Below are 22208 nucleotides of genomic sequence, written 5' to 3'. Positions count from 1 at the left end.
CCCGCGGCGCCTCCGCCGCCCGCCCCTGCGTCCTGGCCGGGCCTCCACGCCCCTCCGAGGTCCCGGCGCAGCGCGGCCGCCGCCACTCCCCCCACATTCCAGAGGCCGCAGCGCCGTCTCCTTCCTCGCATTCCTGCCCCCGCAAAGGAGTCCCTCCGCCCCCCGCGAGGCCGCGGCGAGGAGGGGGCGCGGCCCGCCGTCTGGGAGCGCACATTCCTCCGCCGCGCGCGCCGCCGAGTAGGGCGCAGCGTCCCCCGGCCCACGCGTGGCCGCCGGAGCGACCCCGGCCCGGCGCCGGCCCCGCCCCGCCCCGCGCCCAGGGGTCCCGGGGCGGGCTCCGGGCCTCGGGCGGACGATGCGGCGGCCCGGCCGGAGCGGCGGCGGGAAGCGGAGGCGGAGGTGACGCGCCAGGGCCGGCGGGCCGGGCCATGCAGCGCTCCCGGGCGGCCGCGGACGAGGCGGCCCTGCTCCTGGCCGGGCTGGCCCTGCGGGAGCTGGAGCCCGGAGGCTGCTCTCCGGGTCGGGGGCGGCGGGGACCGCGGCCTGGGCCTGGAGACGAGGCGGCGCCCGCGCTGGGCCGCAGAGGGAAGGGCGGCGGCGGCCCCGAGGCCGGGGCGGACGGACTGAGCCGCGGGGAGCGGGGTCCCCGGCGCGCGGCGGCCCCGGAGCTCAGCGCGCAGCCTGCGGGCAGCCCACGGGCCAGCCTGGCGGGGTCCGACGGCGGCGGCGGCGGCGGCGGCAGCGCCCGCTCCAGCGGCATCAGCCTGGGCTACGACCAGCGCCACGGCAGCCCGCGCTCCGGCCGCTCGGACCCTCGCCCCGGCCCCGGGCCGCCGTCGGTGGGCAGCGCCCGCTCCAGCGTGTCCAGCCTCGGCTCCCGGGGCTCGGCCGGCGCCTATGCTGACCTCCTCCTGCCCGGCGCCTGCCCTGCGCCCGCTCGCTCCCCGGAGCCTGCGGGGCCAGCCCCCTTCCCGCTGCCTGCGCTCCCGCTGCCCCCGGGCCGGGAGGGCGGCCCAAGCGCGGCCGAGCGGCGGCTGGAGGCGCTTACCCGGGAGCTGGAGCGGGCGCTCGAGGCGCGCACGGCACGGGACTACTTCGGTGAGCGAGCTTGCCGGGCAGTTCCCTGCGCGCGCAGCTTGCGTCCGGGGTTCCGGGGTTCCGGGACGGCCTCGAGTAGGCGGCCAAATCAGCGGAGATCACGGGACTGGCTGGGGGTGCAGCGGTACACGGGGTTGGGACGAGGAAGGTGCGTCTCCCGGGGACTGGGGAGTGCAGAAAGTGAGTGCGCCTGGATCCCCAGCAAGGGCTTCACCCCTGCCTCTGGGTTCCCCACCACACGAGGGGTTCTGGCCGAGTGAGTTGATGCGCGGTTCCTAAATTAACCGGCAAGTCAGGTTCATGGGCACACTGAGCCATTTTCTGATTCATTCTCTTTCTCTCTCTTTCTTTTCTTTTCTTTCTTTCTTTCTTTCTTTTCTTTCTTTTCTTTTTTTTTTCTTTCTCTCTCTCTCTTTTTCTTTCTTTTCTTCCTTCCTTCCTTCCTTCCTTTCTTTTCTTTCTTTCTTTTTCTTTCTTTCTCTTTCTTTCTTTCTTTCTTTCTTTCTTTCTTTCTTTCTTTCTTTCTTTCTTTCTTTCTTTCTTTCTTTCTTTCTTCCCTTTCCTTTCCTTTTTCTTGCTTTCCTTTCCTTTTCTTTTCTTCTTTCTTTCTTTCTTTCTTTTCTTTACCTTTTTTCTTTTCTTTCTTTCTTTCTTTCTTTCTTTCTTTCTTTCTTTCTTTCTTTCTTTCTTTCTTTCTTTCTCCTTCTTTTCTTTTCTTTCCTTTCCCTTCCTTCCTTCCTTCTCCTTTCTTTTCTTTCTTTCTTCTTTCTTTTATTATTATTTTTATTTATTTATTTATTTTGAGACGGGGTCTTCCTCTGTCTCCCAGACTGATGTGCAGCCGCACGATCTCGGCTCACTGTAGCCTCCGCCTCTCAGGCTCAAGAGATCCTCTCGCTTCAGCCTCCTGAGATGCTGGGACTCAGGTGCACACCACCACGCCCAGCTTTTTTCTTTTTTCTTTTCTTTCTTTCTTTCTTTTTTTTTTTTTTTTTTTTTTAAGAAACGAAGTCTCCCTATGTTGCCCAGGCTGGTCTTAAACTCCTGGGCTCAAGCGATCCACCCTCCTTGGCCTCCCAAGGGGCTGGGATTACAGGCTTGAGCCAGTGCTCCCGGCCTGATCTTTTCTTCTTTACACTTGGCGCTCTCATCCTGTCTGATCCTTTCATGCTTCGTGAACAGCAGAAAGGGGTGCTTCCTCGTCTGCCCCGCCACGATGTGGGTGTGGACAGCAACCGGGAAGTGGAGTGGCCCAGGTACCACCGGACACTTCCTGACCCAGGCTTTGGTGATGGTAGCGGCGGGAGAGGGACTGTGTGAGGGAAGAAAAGCCCACTTTGGGGGAGAGGGGAACCATGCCAGTCACACGTGGCTGCCCTCGCCCGGACTGTGCTGTGGACATAGGATGTCTCCTAAAGGAATCCTGCTGCAGGTACGTCTGCAAAGCCCAGCAGCCTGACAGCCTCCACTTCCCAGTGTGGCCCGGGCCCCCTGATCTCTAGTTCTTGGGACAGCTCTTCAGGTGAGATTGCGAGCGGGGCAGAGGTATACTGTGGGGCCTGGGGAGAGAACTTCCCAACTTGCCTTCTGTATTAAGCACCTGGCTTTGGTGGATGGATGGTCACCATGCCTGGGACCGCAGCCATCCTGGAGTTTGTGTCTTTGAGCATTCGATGGTGTCAGTAGCTCACGGCTGCCCTAAACTGGATCTTTTCTTATTTATTTATTTATTTATTTATTTTTTGAGATGGAATCTCGCTCTGCCGCCAGGCTGGAGTGCAGTGGCGTGATCTTGGCTCACTGCAACCTCCGACTCCCTGGTTCAAGCGATTCTCCCATCTCAGCCTCCCCAGTAGCTGCGATTACAGGCATACGCCACCACGCCCAGCTAATTTTTGTATTTTTTGTAGAGACAGGGTTTCACCATGTTGACCAGGATGGTCTTGATCTCCTGACCTCATGATCTGCCTGCCTCATCCTCCCAAAATGTTGGGATTACAGGCGTTAGCCACCACACCCGGCCCTGAACTGAATCTTGAGGGGTGAGGAGGCTGTCAGTGAGGGGCCAGGTGGGGGCATTCCAGAGAGAGGGAAGAATGAACAGAGGAGGCCAGGTGGGATGAGGGAGTGCCCCACTCTTCCCCCAGGGGTTGCAGCCCAGAGGGCTTAGGTGGTCGAGGGCACGTGTGGGCTAAGAGGAGGTGCGCCTGCTTTGGGACGGAGAGCGCCTCCCATCTGTGAGGTCATGGTGAGACTTTGTGGCTAGGCAGGTCTTGTGGCGGCTGTTGGATGGCCTGGGAGCAGGGAGATGTGCCAGGAGCTGTCGTCTCCTGTGCCAGACAGGTACCAGGAACAGAGGCTGGGGCTGACTTTTGAAGGGCATGCTTCCCAGTGTCCTCTGCAGGGGAGAGTACCCATTTCCCAGCCCCTATGTACTGCAGAGCCCAGGTGAGGGTGTGTTCTGTAGACACCCCTGAATCTTTACATGATATAGGGGTGGCTGAGGTCCCTGGCAGGTAATGTGGAGATGGTACAAGACAATCGGGTGTGGTAGCACATTTGTTTTCTAAGGAGGAGCTGCTAGGCCGGGTGTGGTGGCTCACACCTGTAATCCCAGCACTTTGAGAGGCTAAGATGGGAGGATTGCTTGAGCCCAGTAGTTTAAGACCAGTGTGGGCAACATAGTGAGACCTTGTCTCTACAAAAAATTTTAAAAATCAGCTGGGCATGGTGGCACCCACCTGTGTTCTCAGCTACTTGGGAGGCTGAGGTGGGAGGATCACTTGAACCCAGGAGTTCCAGGCTGCAATAAGCTATGATCGTGCCATTGCACTCTGACCTGGGTGACAGAGTGAGATCCTTCCTGTCTTTAAAAAAAAAAAAAAAAAGGGCCAGGCACAGTGGCTCACACCTATAATCCCAGCACTTTGGGAGGCCGAGGTGGGCGAATCACAAGGTCAGGAGATTGAGACCATCCTGGCTAACACGGTGAAACCCCGTCTCTACTAAAAATACAAAAAATTAGCTGGGCATGGTAGCGGGCACCTGTAGTCCCAGCTACTTGGGAGGCTAAGACAGGAGAATGGCGTGAACCTGGGAGGCAGAGCTTGCAGTGAGCCAAGATCGGGCCACTGCAGTCCAGCCTGGGTGACAGAGAGAGACTCCGTCTCAAAAAAAAACAAAAAGAGCTGCCCAGATCAGGCTGTTGTAGCGCTGTGAGAGTGTTAGAGGAGTGATGATAGACCTTTTTTATTTTGTTTTCAAGAAAAGCTAGAAATTGAGATTTAGTAATACTTTCCTGATTTTGTTTATTTTATTTTTTTAAACTTTTTTGAGACGGAGTCTCGGTTTGTTGCCCAGGCTGGAGTGCACTGGTGCGATCTCAGCTCACTGCAACCTCCACCTCCCGGGTTCAAGTCATTGTCCTGGCTTCACCTCCCCAGTAGCTGGGATTACAGGTACTGTGTACCTCCATGCCCGGCTAATTTTTGTATTTTTTTTTTTTTTTTGAGATGGAGTCTCGCTCTGTCGCCCAGGCTGGAGTGCAGTGGCAGGATCTCAGCTCACTGCAGGCTCCGCCTCCCGGGTTCACGCCATTCTCCTGGCTCAGCTTCCCGAGTAGCTGGGACTACAGGCGCCCGCCACCTCGCCCGGCTAATTTTTTGTATTTTTTAGTAGAGACGGGGTTTCACCAGGTTAGCCAGGATGGTCTCGATCTCCTGACCTCGTGATCCACCCGTCTCGGCCTCCCAAAGTGCTGGGATTACAGGCTAGAGCCACTGCGCCCGGCCCTAATTTTTGTATTTTTAGTAGAGATGAGGTTTCACCATGTTGGCCAGGCTTGTCTTGAGTTCCTGACCTCAGGTGATCCGCCCATCTTGGCCTCTCAAAGTGCTGGGATTACAGGCGTGAGTCACTATGCCTGGCCCACTTTCATGATTTTAAAAAATATGGGCAACTATTTGTTTGAACTATATGGTTCTGATGACATTTGACTTTGTTGAGCTACAAATGTGGCAGTTTCATAGAGCAACCAGAATAATACAGCAGTTTACAAAAGGAAGTCTGCAGGTAGCATAAGCTCAAGTGATCTCTGATAAACTTTGTCCTCAGAGTGTGGCTTTTTTGTTTTAAATTAAATTATTTATTTATTTATTTATTTTTAGAGACTGGGTCTCACCCTGTCACCCAGGCTGGAGTGCAGTGGTGAGATCAGCGCTCATTGCAGCCTTGAACTCCTGGGCTCAAGCAATCCTCCTGCTTCAGCCTCCTGAATAGCTGAGACCACAGGTGCGCATCACCATGCTTGGCTAAATTTTTTAATTTTTTTGTAGAGATAAGATCTTGCTTTGTTGCCCAGGCTGGTCTTGAACTTCTGAATTCAAGCGATCTTCACTCTTTGGCTTCCCAGTGTTGGGATTACAGGCGACTGCCACTACGCCTGGTCAGAGCATTTTTTTTTTCTCTGTCCAACCCCTCATCCCTTCCTGTCCTTGGCCCTGGTACCAGCTGATCTCTTGGTCGCTCTTTGCCATTCACTGATGTCTTTGGAACTTTCCCCTCTCCCCTCCCCAAGTTCCGCTGCCACTAGCCAGCCAACAGCCTCGGGCTTCCGGAACCTCTTCAACTTTGGTGACCTCCCTGCCTTCTCTTCAGCCACCCACTCTCAGGGCCACACCCTGTTTTCCCTTCACTCCAGCAGTCCTTAGTGGTAACCCCAGCCTGCTTCTCAGCAGTTGCTCTCATTCCTGTAATCGCTGTCTGCCCAGCAGAACCCCGACTCTGGGCTCATGCTTCGACCCCCTCTGTGGCCAGTATACCAGGCTGGGAAGGGCTCTGAGGAAGCCCTCAGGACTGTGAAAGGTTTGTTGTCCTCACCACACAGGTCTTCCTGGCACCACTGACACCCTAAGCCTTTGTCAGTTTTTTTTTTTTTTTTTTTTTGAGACAGAGTTTCGCTCTTGTTGCCCAGGCTAGAGCGCAATGGCAAGATCTCAGCTCGCGGCAACCTCCGCCTCCCGGGTTCAAGCGATTCTCCTGCCTCAGCCTCCCAAGTAGCTGGGACTACAGGCGCCCGCCACCTCGCCCGGGTAGTTTTTTTTTTTTTTTTTTTTTTAGTAGAGACGGGGTTTCACTGTGTTAGCCAGGATGGTCTCGATCTCCTGACCTCGTGATCCGCCCATCTTGGCCTCCCAAAGTGCTGGGATTACAGGCTTGAGCCACCACGCCCGGCCTAATTTTTTGTATTTTTAATAGAGACGGGGTTTCACCATGTTGGCCAGTCTGGTCTTGAACTCCCAACCTCAGGTGATCCATCTGCCTTGACCTCCCAAAGAGCTGGAATTATAGGTGTGAGCCACCGTGCCCAGCCGCCTTTGTCGGTTTCCTCTCTTATTCTCTCAACAACCTTCCTCCCTCCTGGGACCCCTATGTTTGCTTCCGACTTCCTTGGAATCTTGAGGTCAGCAGTTGCAGTCTGTCTCCACCAGCATCCTGCCGCTCCCCTGTAGGTGCTCCAGTCCATGTGGGTCTCACTCTCCTGCCGTCTGAGAGGACAAGGGTCCTTCCATCACCAACCTACACCTCCTGCACCTTCAGTTCTCCTCTTTTCATTGGCCCTTTCCCTTTGTTTCTTTTTAATTTTAATTTTAATTTTAATTTTTTTTAGAGACAGGATCTAGCTCTGTTGCCCAGGCTGGAGTGCAGTGGTGCGATCACAGCTCACTGCAGCCTGAACTCCTGACCTCAAGTGATCCTCCTGTCTCAGACTCCCAAAGTGCTGAGATTGCAGGCATGAGCCACCAAGCCTGGTCCCTGCCTTTTTTTTTTTTTTTTTTTTTGAGACAGAGTCTTGCTCTGTCACCCAGGCTGGAGTGCAGTGGTGTGATCTCACTGCAACCTCCGCCTCCCAGATTTAAGCCATTCTCCCACCTCAGCCTCCTAGGCAGCTGGGATTACGGTATGCACCACCACGCCCGGCTAATTTTTTTTTTTTTTTTTTTGAGACGGAGTCTCGCTCTGTCACCCAAGCTGGAGTGCAGTGGCCAGATCTCAGCTCACTGCAAGCTCCGCCTCCCGGGTTCCCGCCATTCTCCTGCCTCAGCCTCCCGAGTAGCTGGGACTACAGGCGTCCGCCATCTCGCCCGGCTAGTTTTTTATATTTTTTAGTAGAGACGGGGTTTCACCATGTTAGCCAGGATGGTTTCGATCTCCTGACCTTGTGATCCGCCCGCCTCGGCCTCCCAAAGTGCTGGGATTACAGGCTTGAGCCACCGTGCCCGGCCCCCGGCTAATTTTTATATTTTTAGTAGAGACGAGGTTTCACCTTGTTGGCCAGGCTGGTCTCAAACTCCTGGCCTCAAGTGGTCAACCCACCTCAGCCTCCCAAAATGCTGGGATTATAGATGTGAGCCACTGTGCCCAGCCCCTGCCTGGTTCTGAAGGCATCTGAACTGGTCTTCTCTCTGCCCAGTGAGAGTGAGGCATGGGAGGCCCTGGGCAGAGCAGGGGGTACCCAGGAAAGCAGGGAAGGGAGATGAAGACCTGGAAAGCTGGGTGCAGGCTGCATCCTGGACACCAGAGAGGAGGGGGTGGGTCACCCACTAGCAAGATCAGAATGGAAAGTCCATAGATGGGGACGGCTAGGAGGTGACCAAGTGTGGGCCATGCTCTCTTTGTTGACTGAGGGAAGGTGGGGAATGGGGCGGCTGGTGGAGGAGGGAAAGGAGGTTATGTAAGGAAAGAGATGTAAGGAGAAAGCAAGAAGGTTGGGGGAGGGCAGCATGGCCTGGAGCTGGCATAAGATTTACGGTCCAGAGGGCAGTTGGAGGGCCATCTTCATGTGCTGTGAGGCATGGGAGACCCTGGGTGACCCTGTAAAGGGGACACGAGATGTGTGGGCTACCTGCTTACTGTCTGGGTTTCCAGGAGGGCTGGCCAGGGAGTGCCCTGAGGCTGGAGCCAGGCTTGGCCCTGGGGTTGCTGGTCACCCTTCTCCTTTCCACCTTCCCCACTGCATGCTGAGTACACAGTGTGGTTCCTGATTCCATCCACTGATCGCAGGCACCTGCACAGCAGCGACCCTCATGTCTTTCTTCTTCTTCTTCTTCTTTTTTTTTTTTTTTTTGAGACGGAGTTTCACTCTGTTGGCCAGGCTGGAGTGCAATGGTGTGATCTCGGCTCACTGCAACCTCCACCCCCCAGGTTCAAGTGATTCTCCTGCCTCAGCCTCCTGAGTAGCTGGGATTACAGGTACCTGCCACCACGCCCGGCTAATTTTTGTGTTTTTAGTAGACAGGGTTTCACCATCTTGGCCAGGCTGGTCTTGAACTCCTGACCTCGTGATCCACCCGCCTCGGCCTCCCAAAGTGCTGGGATTACAGGAGTGAGCCACTGCATCCGGCTTCTTCTTTTTTTGGAGACATCTCACTCTGTCACCCAGGCTGGAGTGCAGTGGCATGATCATAGCTCACTGCAGCCTCAAACTCCCAGGCTCAAGCTATCCTCCTGCCTCAGACTCCTGAGTAACTGGGACCACAGGTGCACGCCACCATGCCTGGATATTTTTAAAATTTTTTGTAGAGATAAAGGTCTTACTGTGTTACCCAGGCTGGTCTGGAATTCTTGGGCTCAAGCGATCCTCCCGCTTCGGCCTCTCGAAGTGCTGGGATTACAGGCGTGAGCCACTGCACCCAGCCCCCTTCCTTATTTCCTCAGGCCTTTGCTCAAATATCACCTTGTGAGTGAGGCTTCTGTGAATCCCCGGTTTAAAAATCACACATCCTTGGCCAGGCATAGCAGTATTTGCCTGTGGTCTCAGCTTCTTGGGAGGCCAAGGTGGGAGGATTGCTTGAGCCCAGGATGTCAAGGCTGCAGTGAGCTATGATTGCACCACTGCACTCCAGCCTACGCAACAGAGCAAGACTCTGTCTTTAAAAAAAAAAAAAAAAAGGCGGGGAGCAGTGGCTCACACCCATAATCCCAGCACTTCGGGAGGTCAAAGCGGGTGAGTCACCTGAGGTCAGGAGTTCATGACCAGCCTGGCCAACATGGTGAAACCCTGTCTCTACTAAAAATAAAAAAAAATTAGCCAGGTGTGGTGGCGGGCGCCTGTAATCTCAGCCACTCGGGAGGCTGAGGCAGGAGAATCGCTTGAACTCAGGAGGTGGAGGTTGCAGTGAGCCAAGATTGCGCCACTGCATTCCAGCCCGGGCGACAGAGTGAGACTCCATCTTAAAAAAAAAAAAAAAAAAAAAAAAAATTCCTGCATCCAAGCATTTTGTTGATCAGCCTTATCTTTCGCCGTAGCACTCGTCTCTGCCTGACGTTATTTGACTGCTGTTCTCTGTCCTCCACTCAATGCAGGATTCTTGAGGGTAGGGACTGGGTGCATTGCAGACTGAGTGGTGCCTGACCTTAGTGGCACGTGACTCATCTGTGTGCCGACTGACCAAGAGAATAAGTGGACCCTGGGGTACGGAGGAGGACAGAGTGGCTGCAGAGGGGTGGTGACTGCCCCGGAGTGCCCGTGTGGTCTTCATTCTTTGTGTCTGGGTCACAAAACATGTTGAAGAACAGGATTTGGTTCACAAACAGTAGGAAGGATTCTCCCTCAGTCCAAGAGCAGGCCATGGGTGAAAGGCCTTAAAACAACTGTCTAGGTGTAAAGATACCATGATAGGCTGGGTGTGTTGGCTCATGCTTGTAATTGCAGCACTTTGGGAAGTCCAGGCAGGAGGATCGCTTGAGCCCAGGAATTGCTTGAGCGCGCCCTGGGCAACTGGGCAACATAGCAAGACCCTGTCTCTACAAAAGAAAAAGAAAATTAGCCATGTGTGATGGTACGTGCCGGAAGTCCCACCTACTTGGGAGGCTGAGGCCGGAGGATTGCTTGAGCCTAGGAGGTCGAAGCTGCAGTGAACTCTGATTGCACCACTGCACTCTAGCCTGTGGGACAGAGCGAGCTCCTGTCTCCCTCCCCGCCCCAAAAAAAAGCCTAAAACTGGTCAGGTGCAGTGGCTCATGCCTGTAATCCCAGCACTTTGGGAGGCCAAGGCAGCAGGATCGCTTTAACCCAGGAGTTTGAGACCAGCCTGGGCAACATAGTGAGACTCTGTCCCTATTTATCAATCAAAAACCAAAAGAATCTATCAGAACAGTTGTGATGGACAGCTTTGATTAGCTCCGACTCTGCACTGGCTGCTCGGCCAAGCCCTTGAATCCTCAGACAGCAGCAGCAGCAATCCCTGGGTCGTGGCCACTCTGATGGTGCCCATGTCAGTCATCAGTAATCGAGTGATGTTGGCTTAGGAAAGTTAGCATCCCCAAGGTCAGGCGGGTGGGCGGTGTGAAGATGGGGAGTCCGTCAGTGTGGCACAGGCTGTGGTGCTAACCCCTGCGCTTACCCCTGGTATCCATTGGGTGGCATAGGCTGTTGCGCTAACTCTTGCTCTCTCCTGCCTCTCCTCTCCTAGGCATTTGCATCAAGTGTGGGCTTGGCATCTATGGAGCCCAGCAGGCATGCCAGGCAATGGGGAGTCTTTATCACACCGACTGCTTCACCTGCGACTCGTGTGGTAGGTAACCTCGTGCCCTGGGTAGCTCTGTGAATAGGACCTGCCACGTCACTCCCATTCCCCTCAAACCCCCTTGCACCTGAGTCCAGGTGGATGGACCACCCGGCTCTGGCCCAGGCTGGGCGGTGGAGGACTCTGTCTGGGGAGGAGGCGTGGGGCTACTGAGGAGTCTTTTGTGGGCGGTAGGACAGGGCTGCCCCCTGGTTGTCAGCTGTGGAGCCTCTGTGCCACACAGGGCACTGATGTCACCCAGCTGCCTGGGAACAGCATCGGAAGCCCATGAAGGACCTTCTGCCTGTCTGGACATACGACTAATATTTCTTTTTCCTGAAATCTATTTTTGTTGTTGTTGTTGAGACAGAGTCTTGCTCTGTTGCCCAGGCTGGAGTGCAGTGGAATGATCTCAGCTCACTGCAGCTTCTGCCTCCCGGATTCTAGAGATTTTCCTGCCTCAGCCTCCTGAGTAGCTGGGATTACAGGCACACGTGCCACCATGCTCGGCTAATTTTTTTTTTTTTTCTTTTTTGTATTTTTAGGTAGAGATGGGGTTTTACCATGTTGGCCAGGCTGGTCTCAAACTCTTGAGCTCAAGTGATCCGCCTCCCTCGGCCTCTCAAAGTGCCGGGCATACAGGTGTGAGCCACCGCGCCTGGCCTGCAATTTATTTTTGGTCACGATTTTACACCCAACATAAACTATAAGTGTTATAGTTTAACCTAGACAAAGTTACAAAAAGAAAAAAAAGAACTATAATCTAACCACCCTAATAAATCACCACTCTTGATTTGCCCAGTGTTCTTCCAGACCTTGCCTTAATCAGACATCTTTTATTTATTTGCACATTTTATAATTTTATTTATTTTTTTCTTTTTTTCTTTTTTTGAGACAGAGTCTCACTCTGTTACCAGGCTGGAGTGTAGTGGTGTAATCTCAGCTGACTGCAACCTCCGTCTCCCTGGTTCAAGTGATTCTCCTGCCTCGGGCTCCCGAGTAGCTAGGATTACAGGCACACGCCACCACTCCCAGCTAATTTTCGTATTTTTTTAGTGAGACGTGATTTCACGTGTTGGCCAGGGTGGTCTCTCTCTCCTGACTTCATGATCCGCCTGCCTCGGCCTCCCGCAGTGCTGGGATTACAGGTGTGAGCCACCTCGCCTGGGCAACAAGAGCTAAACTCTGTAGCAAAAAAAAAAAAAAAAGAAAGAAAGAAAAAAGTAAAAGAAAAGAAAAAGTAGCTGGGTATGGTAGTGTGTGCCTATAGTCCCAGCTAGTCAGGGAGCTGAGATGGGTGGATGCCTTGAGTCCTGGAGGTCAGAGCTGCAGTGAGCTATTACAGCACCACTGCACTCCATCCCCCAGGTGACAGTGAGACCTTATCTCAAAAAAAAAAAAAAAAAAAACTTGTGAGTTTATTTTCCAATTGTTTGTTGCTAGAATATAAAAATGCATTGGGCGCGGTGGCTCACGCCTGTAATCCAGCACTTTGGGAGGCAGAGGCAGGCAGATCACGAGGTCAGGAGATCGAGACCATCCTGGATAACACCGTGACACCCCGTCTCTACTAAAAAAAAAAAAAAACAAAAAATTAGCCAGGCGTGGTGGTGGGCCCCTATAGTCCCAGCTACTCAGGAGGCTGAGGCAGGAGAATGGCGTGAACCCAGGAGGTGGAGCTTGCAGTGAGCCGAGATGGTGCCACTGCACTCCAGCCTGCGCGACAGAGCGAGACTCCATCTCAAAAAAAAAAAATGCATTGGGTTTTCACATGCTGGCCTTCCACAACTTTGTGAAATTTGCTTACTCTTGTGTTTTTTTTAAATAGATTATTTATGATTTTCAGCATAATACAATCATGTCATCTGTGATTAACGATCATTTTACCTCTTGTTTTCCAGTCTTTGTGCCTTTCATTTTTTTCTCACTGTTACTATTGCACTGTCTGGAACCTCTGGTACAATGTTGAATCTTAAGGGAAAGGCGTTTCATATTTCACCACTGTGCCGATGTTAGCTGGGGGTTTTTCATAGATGCCATTCATTGGATGAGGAAGTTCCCTTTGTTCCTAGCTAGGTATTATCAGTTTCTTCTGTCTCTGATGGGACTGCCTCTAACAGCGTGTTACTGGGTCCGCTGTGGCTGTTGCTTTGACAAGGACATCTCTTCCTTATTGGGGTCCTTCTCCTGGTGAACGTTGTCCTGCTCATGTTCATGGATTAGCAGGATTATTCTGGCTGGACTCGGTGGCTTGCGCCTGTAATCCCAGCACTTTGGGAGGCTGAGGTGGGCAGATCATTTGAGTTTGAGACCAGCCTGGGCAACATGATGAAACCCCATCTCTACCAAAAATAAAAAAATTAGCTGAGAGTATTGGTATGTGCCTGTAGTCCCAGCTACTTGGGAGGCTAAGGCAGGAGGATTGCTTGAGCTTGGGAGGTTGAGGCTGCAGTGAGCCATGATTGTGCCACTGCACTCCAGCCTAGGTGATAGAGCGAGACCCTATCTTAAAAAAAACAAAAAAACCCAGCCTGGCCAACATAGTGAAACCCCGTCTCTACTAAAAATACAAAAATTAGCCGGGCATGGTGGTGGGCACCTGTAGTCCCAGCTACTTGGGAGACTGAGTCAGGAGAATCGCTTGTACCCAGGAGTAGGAGGCTGCAGTGAGCCAAGATCATGCCACTGCACTCCAGGCTGGGCGACACAGTGAGACTCTGTCTCAAAAAAAAAAAAAAAAGATTCATTCTCAAAAATTTGCCCTAAGTTCAACTGATCTTAAAGTGAATGTGTTTATTAACCAACACATGTATTTACATTAGTAAAATATTTCTTTATATATTTGGTTTGGCAACCTTTTGCAGTAATTCTATCGACAATATATTCTCTTTAATTTTTTTCTGAAATTTTGTTATTATAACAATAACAACCTAGAAAACCACCCATAACCCAGTGTCTCATCTGTTGGAAGAGGGTGCTGAGAGCTGGAAGCGCGGCTCCATCCCTGGTCTCCAGCATTCCAGGGACCCCTCTCAACCCTTGTCCTTGCAGGGAGACGACTCCGTGGGAAGGCGTTCTACAACGTGGGCGAGAAAGTGTACTGCCAGGAGGACTTCCTGGTGAGTCCAAGCTGTGCCCCGGCGGTGCCAGGGGTGGGTACTGGGGCAGCGACCCTCGTTCTGACGCGAGTGGAGACGAGGCCAGGAGGCAGGTGTTAACTGGGCCACGAGTGCCCCTTTGTCACACAATGTGTCCTGGATCCTGTGTCCCCTCCCAGTATTCCGGGTTCCAGCAGACAGCCGACAAGTGCAGCGTGTGTGGACATCTCATCATGGAGATGGTGAGCCCCTGCCCCAGCCTCCTGGAGCCCTTCTGACATGGGTGGAATCTGAGGACCCCACCTTCTCCCCTGCTCCAGACCTGCCAGGGGTTCAGAGCCAGAGCCTCTCCCGGGGCGGTGCTGAGCCTCCTGCCCACGCTGACCTCAGTGCCCCGCCCGCAGATCCTGCAGGCCCTGGGCAAGTCCTACCACCCAGGCTGCTTCCGGTGCTCCGTGTGCAATGAGTGCCTGGACGGGGTTCCCTTCACCGTGGACGTGGAGAACAACATCTACTGCGTGCGAGACTATCACACGTGAGTGGCTGGCGCTGTGGCGCAGGCGGGACTCGGGCTGTCGTCTCTGGCTCCCCTGGAAGCACTGTTTCCCATTGGACTGACTGCCCTTCATTCTTGGCCTTTTGCCTTCTGCCTCCCCTTGTGCACCCAGGCTTGGGTAAGGCATGTGTCTCTGCCTGCATCCCCTCTCCCGGTGGTCCGGCCACCGGTCTTTTGCCTCTTCTCTCCCTGTCGTAGCCTGTGTGCTTCTCTACTCCTGGCACAGGAGACCCTCCTGGCTGCACTATCTACTGTCTCTCCCGCTCCTCCCCTCCATCCCCTGCTAGGCCAGGCCTCTTCTGGCTGGGGCAGGGGATTAGGGTCTCTGCAGCCCCCTCCTCCTGCCCGTCTGATCCCCGATCTGTTTCCTCTTACTGGGACTCCAGGTTTATTCCTGGGAGCTCTGGTTCTGAGCAGGGCCTTGCGTGGGATTGGAGTCCTGGGCAGAGGTCCCTGGTACTTAGGGTGAAGTCAGGTCTCACAGTGGTCCTAGCTAGTGGTGCCCCAGACCTGGACATTAAGGAGAAAGGAACTCACAGGAAACATGGGGGTGGATGGCAGAGCAGAACCTGAAGCCATCCTGGAGGAGGTGATTGGGTGGAGATGAAATGGGCAGTCAGATAAGAGGCCAGGACCGGGCGTGGTGGCTCATGCCTGTAATCCCAGCACTTTGGGAGGCCAAGGTGGGGGATTGCTTCAACCCAGGAGTTTGAGACCAGCCTGGGCAACATGGCGAGACCCCATTTCTATTTTTTAAAAAAATGAAGAGGCCAGTACGGGAAGGCATGGCGGAAGCTGTTCCTTGTCTGCCCCGAGTTGTGCACATAGGGAGTGAGGGCCTCTTGGGCCACATCAGGGCGTTCCTGTGGGTGCCCCTGTCCTTGTGCCCTTGGTCTCTGGTCACTCAGCTGATCACTTCTGGTTTCCTTTATTTCTCTAGGGTTTTTGCTCCAAAATGCGCCTCCTGTGCCCGTCCTATCCTCCCTGCACAGGTAGGAGCCACTTACCCAGAGATGATCAGGCGCCTGGCCCAGCCGGCTGCTGCCCTATCCAGCCTGGGTCTAGCCCAGGTCTTGGGCCACAGTGGGAGGGATGAGCAGGTGCTTCCCTGCAGGTCCTTCAGGACTGAGGGGTGTGTGTCGTGCTTGTGCACGTAGGGTACAGCTGTCTCCTGGCACGAGATGGAGGAAAGTGGTGGCCCCTGCTGCTTGGCTGCCCCACTGCCAGCCTCCGCTCCATTCTCCATTGACGGAAGGGCTGTTCCCTGGGTCTTCTCACTCTGCAGGCTGAGGTGGGGGTGCTGGGGGAGCAGAGGAGAGATGGACGTGGTCTGTGTGGGAGCCCCCCGTGGGTGCTGTAGCTCTTCTGGCCTGGGGTCTTCCCACAGTGCTGGCTCTGTCCCAGGCTGGTGTGCCCGGCGAAGCAGAACTGGCAGTGCCCTTTCGAGACTCCAAGGAAGTGAAAACAGGCCAGGCACAGGGGCCCACGCCTGTAATCCAGCACTTTGGGAGGGCGAGGTGGGATGATTGCTTGAAGCCAGGAGTTTGAGACCAGCCTGGGCCACCTAGTGAGACCCCATCTCTACAAAGAAATAAAAAATTAGCTGGGTGTGGTTGTGCATGTAGTCCCAGCTACTTGGGAGGCTAAGGCAGGAGGATTGCTTGAGCCCAGGAGTTTGAGGCCGCAGTGAGCCGTGATTGCACCACTGTCCTCCAGCATGGGCAACAGAGAGAGACTCTATTTCTGGAAAAAAAAAAAAAAAGATGACTGGGCGCAGTGGCTCACGCCTGTAATCCCAGCATTTTGGGAGGCTGAGGTGGGCAGATCACGAGGTCAGGATATCGAAATCATCCTGGCTAACACGGTGAAACCTCGTCTCTACTAAAAATACAAAAAATTAGCTGGGTGAGGTGACGGGTGCCTGTAGTCCCAGCTACTCGGGAGGCTGAGGCAGGAGAATGGCGTGAACCTGGGGGGTAGAACTGGCAGTGAGCCGAGATCGCGCCGCTGCACTCTAGCCTGGGCAACAAAGCAAGACTGTCTCAATAAAAAAAAAGAAAAAAGAAAAAAAGAAGCAATGAGGTGAAAATAATGTCCACATCCATTGACACCCACATGACCCTCTTGTGGGCCTTTGTGTGTGCTGCGGGCTGTGGCCGCAGAGGATGCCTAAGGCCCATGTGTGTCTGTGTGTATGCACCTCTGGTGCCTGTCCTGCCCCACAGAAGCATCGTGGCTGTGCTCTCTGGGGCGGGCATGCACCTCAGCCGGGACAGGAGCGTGGTGTGTGGGAGTGTGCACTCCTGCACTTTGCCTCCAGTCCCTGCATGCTCATCGTGTGTGAACTCCGTCTCTTCCTCCAGGGCTGTGAGACAACCATCCGTGTGGTGTCCATGGACAGAGACTACCACGTGGCATGTTACCACTGTGAGGTGAGCCTGGGCCCCCAGGAGGCTGGCAACTGGGGTGGGCCTCCTCCCACGCGGCTCTCCTCTCCAAGTGTTCTGTGGGCTCACCTTATCAAAATTTTAGTTTTGCCAGGTGTGGTGGCTCACACCTATAATCCCAGCACTTTGGGAGGCCGAGGTGGGCGGATCACCTGGGGTCAGGAGTTCGAGACCAGCTGGCCAACATGGTGAAACCCTGTCTCTACTAAAAATACAAAAATTAGCCAGGCGTGGTGGCAGGCACCTGTAGTCCCAGCTACTTGGGAGGCTGAGGTAGGAGAATCGCTTGAACCCAGGAGGCAGAGGTTGCAGTGAGCCGAGATCGTGCCATTATACTCCAGCCGGGGCAACAAGAGTGAGACTCTGTCTCAAAAAAAAAAAAATTTTTTTTTTGTTTATATATATTAGAGACAAGATCTCACTCTGTTGCCCAGACTGGAGCGCAGTGGCACGATCATAGCTCACTGGAGCCTCAGCCTCCTGGGCTTAAGCTATCTTCTTACCTCAGCCTCCTGACCGGTTACCACCACAGGCTTGCGCCACCACATTCAGCTAATTTTGTTATTTTTAGTAGAGATGGGGTTTCATCATGTTACTCAGGCTTGTCTTAAACTCCTGGGCTCAAGCGATCCACCTGCCTTGGCCTCCCGAAGTGCTGGGACTACAACGTGAGCCACCGCGATGGCCTCACCTATTTTTTGGCATCCACCCCATTCTATCTATCCGTTTCCTGCCCTGCAGAGAGTGAATTGGGGGAGGGAGTGAAGGTAGGTGCTCCCTGAGCAGCTGGAGGCGTCAGGGTTGGGGGCCCGGGTTCAGGGAAGTGGCTGACTTGAGTGATGGTTAGGCCATAGAAAGGACTGGATTTGGCGAGTGTCTGGATGTGGGGGGTTGAGGGTTGGGGGTTGGGAGGTATTCATGAGAACCCCAGCAAAGAGTGAGGGCGGGGTAAGAAGGGATGAGACGCTCTCATTTTTGGTAGCTGGAGATGTCCAGTAGACCTGTAAGTGGGCAGGGGTTCAACGACCCTGCCGACAGCTGTGGGAATTTGGGGTCACTGATGTGTGGCGCTCTCTTCTCTGAATCTTTTTCTTTTTTTTTTTTGAAACGCGTCTCACTCTGTTGCCCAGGTGGCAGTGCAGTGGCGCCATCTCAGCTCACTGCAAGCTCTGCCTCCTGGGTTCAAGCAATTCTCCTGCCTCACCTTCCCAAGTAGTTGGGACTACAGGCGCCCACCACCACGCCCAGCTAGTTTTAGTGTTTTCAGTAGAGACAGGGCTTCGCCATGTTGGCTGTGCTGGCTGGTTTCAAGCTCCTGACTTCACGCGATCCACCCACCTTGGCCTCCCAAAGTGCTGGGATTATAGGCGTGAGCCACCACACCAGACCTTCTTCTCTGAATCTTGGCCCTGGGAATTCCAGTTGCCTTGGCCTCCCCAGATTCTCAACTCAAGGAGACCACGGGGCTCCCCTGGGCAACCGGAGCAGTCTCCAGGCGGTCAGTCGGGCGGTGTGGGGTGTACCTGCTGGGTTTCCCTTCTCTGAGAGATGATGGGCCTCCCTGGTCTGTTGTCCGGGGTCTGAGAGTCACTGTCATCTCTTTAGCCTGTTGTTCTCGTTATTGAAGGTGGGAGGGAAAATCCAATTTCTGTTCTTCTGTTCTGGCGGGAAGCAAGGGTCCCATGATGGATGCAGGGACGGCAGCTGAAGCCAGGGAGCATATGAGGTCTTCCAGGGTGAGTTGGAAAAGGAGGAGTGGGGGTCAGGATGGCTCAAGGAGCACCACCACTTAAGGACACACACAGGGGAAGTGACCACAGAGGGAGGCTGAGGAGGCCTGGGCAGGAGAACCCGGAGGCTGCCGGCGACCGCGCCCCAGCAAGAGCAGAGCAAGTGGCAGTGGGGACTCTGCAGTAGCAATCAGGGATCCCCTTGGGTGACAAGGTCTCCTGGGTGCAGGCGAGTGGCCCCATGGGAGCACTGATCGTGCCAGGGGACCCAGAAGGGAGGACAAGGAACAGAGATGGTCTGCAGAGGGGCCAGGGCTTCCCTCCAGCACTAACAGGATCTCCGCGTCCCTCCGCCTGCTGGGCCGCCCTGTGGACTGTGCGGCCTGGGGATTGTCCAGTACCGAGCACAGCAAAAGGTCGACGCTGAGAGTCAGAGCAGGGCAGGCGGCTGGTGGTGCTGCTGTGCTGCGATGACGCTGTTGGATGGAGATTGATACCTCTGGGACCCCGCACTCCTCCCTGGCCTGGTGTGCAGCGGTCGCTGGCAAGGCCCAGCCAGTGGCCTGTCGTGGGACAGGCGAGAGACCAGGGAAAGGAGTGATGTGGTGCCACTGCGGCAGTCCAGCTCCCTTCCCCGTGCAGTGCGGGCCAGGTGTTGGTGTCAGGGGCTCTGGATAAGGGGTCAAAGCTGCCAGCATTCCAGCCCCAAGCTCGCAAAGGTAAAAACAGTGAGATAAGGGACGTGAAGCCAGCCCCCTGCTTCCCCTGGTGTCTCCAGGTCTACTCAGCACTGCCTCTTCAGACCACCTGGGGGTGGCATTCATCCCTCCACTCTGCTCTGACCCCTGTGTGGCCAGAGAGAACTGGTGGACACTTCCTTCCGGGCCCCCGGCAGCTTTGAGCACAGGGCCACTCCCGCCTCCAGGCACTTGCTTCACTTTGCCCTTGGGGCTGCCGGGTTTTGGTTTTCTTCACTTTCATTTCTCCTTGAATCTCCCCAGCCCAGGCCTCTTCTCTTCCTACCTCCTCATGGAAGGTTCTGCTGCTTGCCCTTTTCTCTTTTCTAGGGATCTGCACTCCCTGGAAGAGGTAGTCTGCTGTTTCGTATTTAAAAACCATCATGTTTGGCTGGGCGCAGTGGCTCACAACTACAATCCCAGCACTTTGGGTGGCTGAGGTGGGAGGATGGTTATGAAGCCAAGGGTTCAAGATCAGCCTGATCAGCAGAGCAAGATGTCATCTCTACAAAATAGAAGGGAAACAAATTATCCGGGCGTGGTGGCACGTGTCTGTAATCCCAGCTACTTGGGAGGCTGAGGTGGGAGGATTGCTTGTTTGAGGCTGCAGTGAGCTGAGATCGCACCACTGCACTCCAGCCTGGGCGACAGAGTGAGACCTTGTCTAATAAACAAACAATAGGCCAGGCACAGTGGCTCATGCCTGTAATCCCAGCATTTTGGGAGGCTGAGGCGAAGGATCGCTTGAGGTCAGGAGTTCTAGACCAGCTTGAGCAATATGAAACCCCATCACTACAAAAAATAAGCAAAATTCACAGGGTGTGGCGGGGTGCGCCGGTGGTCCCAGCTACTCAGGAGGCTGAGGTGGGAGGATCACTTGAGCCCCGGAGGTTGAGGCTGCAGTGAGCCGGGATCCAGACACTGCATTCCAGCCTTGTCAACAGTGAGAGACCCTGTCTCAAACAATAAACAACAAACGAATAAACAAAACACACCCAAACCATCAGGTTTTTATGCTGACACCCACGTTGACTGCCTAGTCCTCTCCCCGCAGTCTGACTTATATCCAGTGACTTCCTCTTGGATGCCTGAGAGGCAGCTCCAGTCCCCAGTGCTCCACACCGGGCTCCCCATCTCCCCTCTGGCAGAAGAAGAGTCTTTTTTTTTTTTGAGATGGAGTTTCGCTGTTGTCACTCAGGCTGGAATGCAATGGCAGGCCTTCTGCTCTCTGCAACCTCCACCTCCCGGGTTCAAGCGATTCTTCACCCTCAGCCTCCCAAGTAGCTGGGATTACAGGCATGTGCCACTATGCTCGGCTAATTTTGTATTTTTAGTAGAGACAGGGTTTCACCATGTTGGCTAGGCTGGTCTCGAACTCCTGACCGAGGCGGTGATCCAGCCGCCTCAGCCTCCCAAAGTGCTGGGATTGCAAGTGTGAGCCCCTGTGCCCGGCGGAAGAGTCTTTATGTTGTTATGCGGTCCCCTGCGGCTCTGCTCTGCCCCTCGGTCCTCCCCGCCCCGCCTCGTGACCTCTGATGTGCGCTTGTCTGCTGACTCTGGGGCTGGGGGCTGTGTTCTTCCCTAGGACTGCGGGCTGCAGCTGAGCGGGGAGGAGGGACGCCGCTGCTACCCCCTGGCGGGTCACCTGCTGTGTCGTCGTTGCCACCTGCGGCGCCTCCAACCTGGGCCTGTTCCCTCACCCACTGTGCACGTCACTGAGCTCTGAGCAGGGGAAAACCCGTCCCAGGGCCGGGGTGGGTGTGGGTGTGGAGGGAGGGCCTGCGTGGGTGGCCCCGGTCAGTGTCAGGGGAGCTCCCTCTAATCCCACTTTCCCACCGAGCTGCTGTCTGCAGGGGCCGGACCCCCGCGTGGAAGCTTCTATTTATTCACCGTCTGTGCCTGCTCAAGTCACTTCCCTGCGGGCCCTGCCTCCCACCCACCCCATCACCAGCTTTCCACTTGGAGGCCCTCTGGAGGACCCCTGCGCCCTGCAGCCTCAGAGTAGGCCGTGGGTCACCAGGCTGCAGAGGGCCCCTGCCCTGGTCAGGGGCGCGAGGTGACCCGGCTGCATTCCTGGGTGGGAGCTGCTGTCCGTTGTTCAGAGACCTGGGGACACCGCCCCACCCCCCCGCAAAGCGCGCTCCCAGGCAGGGTGTGGTCTGGAAGGCGGGGCTGGCAGGGACATGGATGGGTGTTCCTGCATCTCCTAGCGCAGTGCCTGCTGGTGGGTGGGAGGGTGCCTGGCTTAGGTGGGGTCCCAGGAGGGGGTGAGGAATGACACCCTTGGGGAGCGGGCCTGCAAAGGGCACTGCCTGTGGCCATGTGGTCACTGTGGGAATTGGTCCTGGGGACTTTGATGGGTGTTTGCGGCCCCACTTGCCGCCCTGCTCCCTCTTCCAGGGCTCCTGGCTTGGGTCCCCCAGCCCACTCCCCTGCTCAGCCCGGGAAAATGCCCCGTGCGGCTGCAGCCCCGGATATCGCTCAGGAGCGACGACGGGGGCGCTCTGGCCGCGCTGCAGGAAAGCCTGTGTTTGCACGCGGGGCACGGGGTTCCAAGACAAAAGGACAGGATTTGACTTAAATTAAGTTTTTCCCTTGAGGATATTTGCGTTTTCTTTAAAAGAATATAATTTTCTTCTAAGATCTTGGACCAGCCTTGTTATTTTTAAAGCAAATTCCAGCAAACTCACAAGTGTCTAATTTGTCTGTCATGGAGCTGGTTTTCAGGTGGTAAGAACCTTGTGGTTTCAGGACTTTTGTATAAATTCCTCTAAAACCTCCCCATGCGTGTCCGCCTTTCAGACTTTAGGGTAGTGTGGGGTTCCGTGTGTGTAGGGGTGTTGAGGGCGGTCGCCCCATGAAATGAAGTGTGGCGGTCCCTCCGTGCTCCCTGGGACACACTGACGGAAATGTGGGGTCAGGACGTGGGGGGCCCTGGTCCTAATGTGGAATCTCCGCGGGTTCAGGGGACATTTG

The 22208-nt window shown here is 54.9% G+C and overlaps 1 protein-coding gene across 2 annotated transcripts; it reads left to right on the top strand.

Annotated features, from left to right (window-relative positions):
- Positions 1-331: 331 nt before the first annotated feature.
- On the top strand, positions 332-21880 carry WTIP (WT1 interacting protein). Of its 2 annotated transcripts, XM_010359631.2 has the most exons (9): positions 332-1098; positions 2531-2620; positions 10572-10673; positions 13716-13783; positions 13942-14004; positions 14167-14297; positions 15259-15310; positions 16682-16750; positions 20818-21880. In XM_010359631.2, the coding sequence occupies exons 1-9, from the start codon at positions 429-431 to the stop codon at positions 20956-20958; spliced, it is 1386 nt and encodes a 461-aa protein (XP_010357933.2). In that variant the 5' UTR covers positions 332-428; the 3' UTR covers positions 20959-21880. The 2 variants fall into 2 exon arrangements, with proteins under 2 accessions (XP_010357933.2, XP_030798528.1); XM_030942668.1 differs by lacking the exon at positions 2531-2620 and having other exon boundaries at positions 334-1098.
- The last annotated feature ends 328 nt before the right edge of the window (positions 21881-22208 follow it).

The sequence above is a fragment of the Rhinopithecus roxellana genome, chromosome 12 (genome assembly GCF_007565055.1).
Source record: "Rhinopithecus roxellana isolate Shanxi Qingling chromosome 12, ASM756505v1, whole genome shotgun sequence".
Taxonomy (NCBI): Eukaryota; Metazoa; Chordata; class Mammalia; order Primates; family Cercopithecidae; genus Rhinopithecus; species Rhinopithecus roxellana.
The sequence above is the reverse complement of the archived record's forward strand: the minus strand, read 5'-3'. Positions and strand labels throughout refer to the sequence as shown.

Coding starts and splice junctions, on each gene's coding strand:
- WTIP (XM_010359631.2), top strand. CDS start 429: ATGCAGCGCTCCCGGGCGGCCGCGGACGAGGCGGCCCTGCTCCTGGCC. Junction 14,005..14,166: donor GACATCTCATCATGGAGATG/GTGAGCCCCTGC, acceptor CCCCGCCCGCAG/ATCCTGCAGGCCCTGGGCAA. Junction 15,311..16,681: donor GTCCTATCCTCCCTGCACAG/GTAGGAGCCACT, acceptor CTCTTCCTCCAG/GGCTGTGAGACAACCATCCG.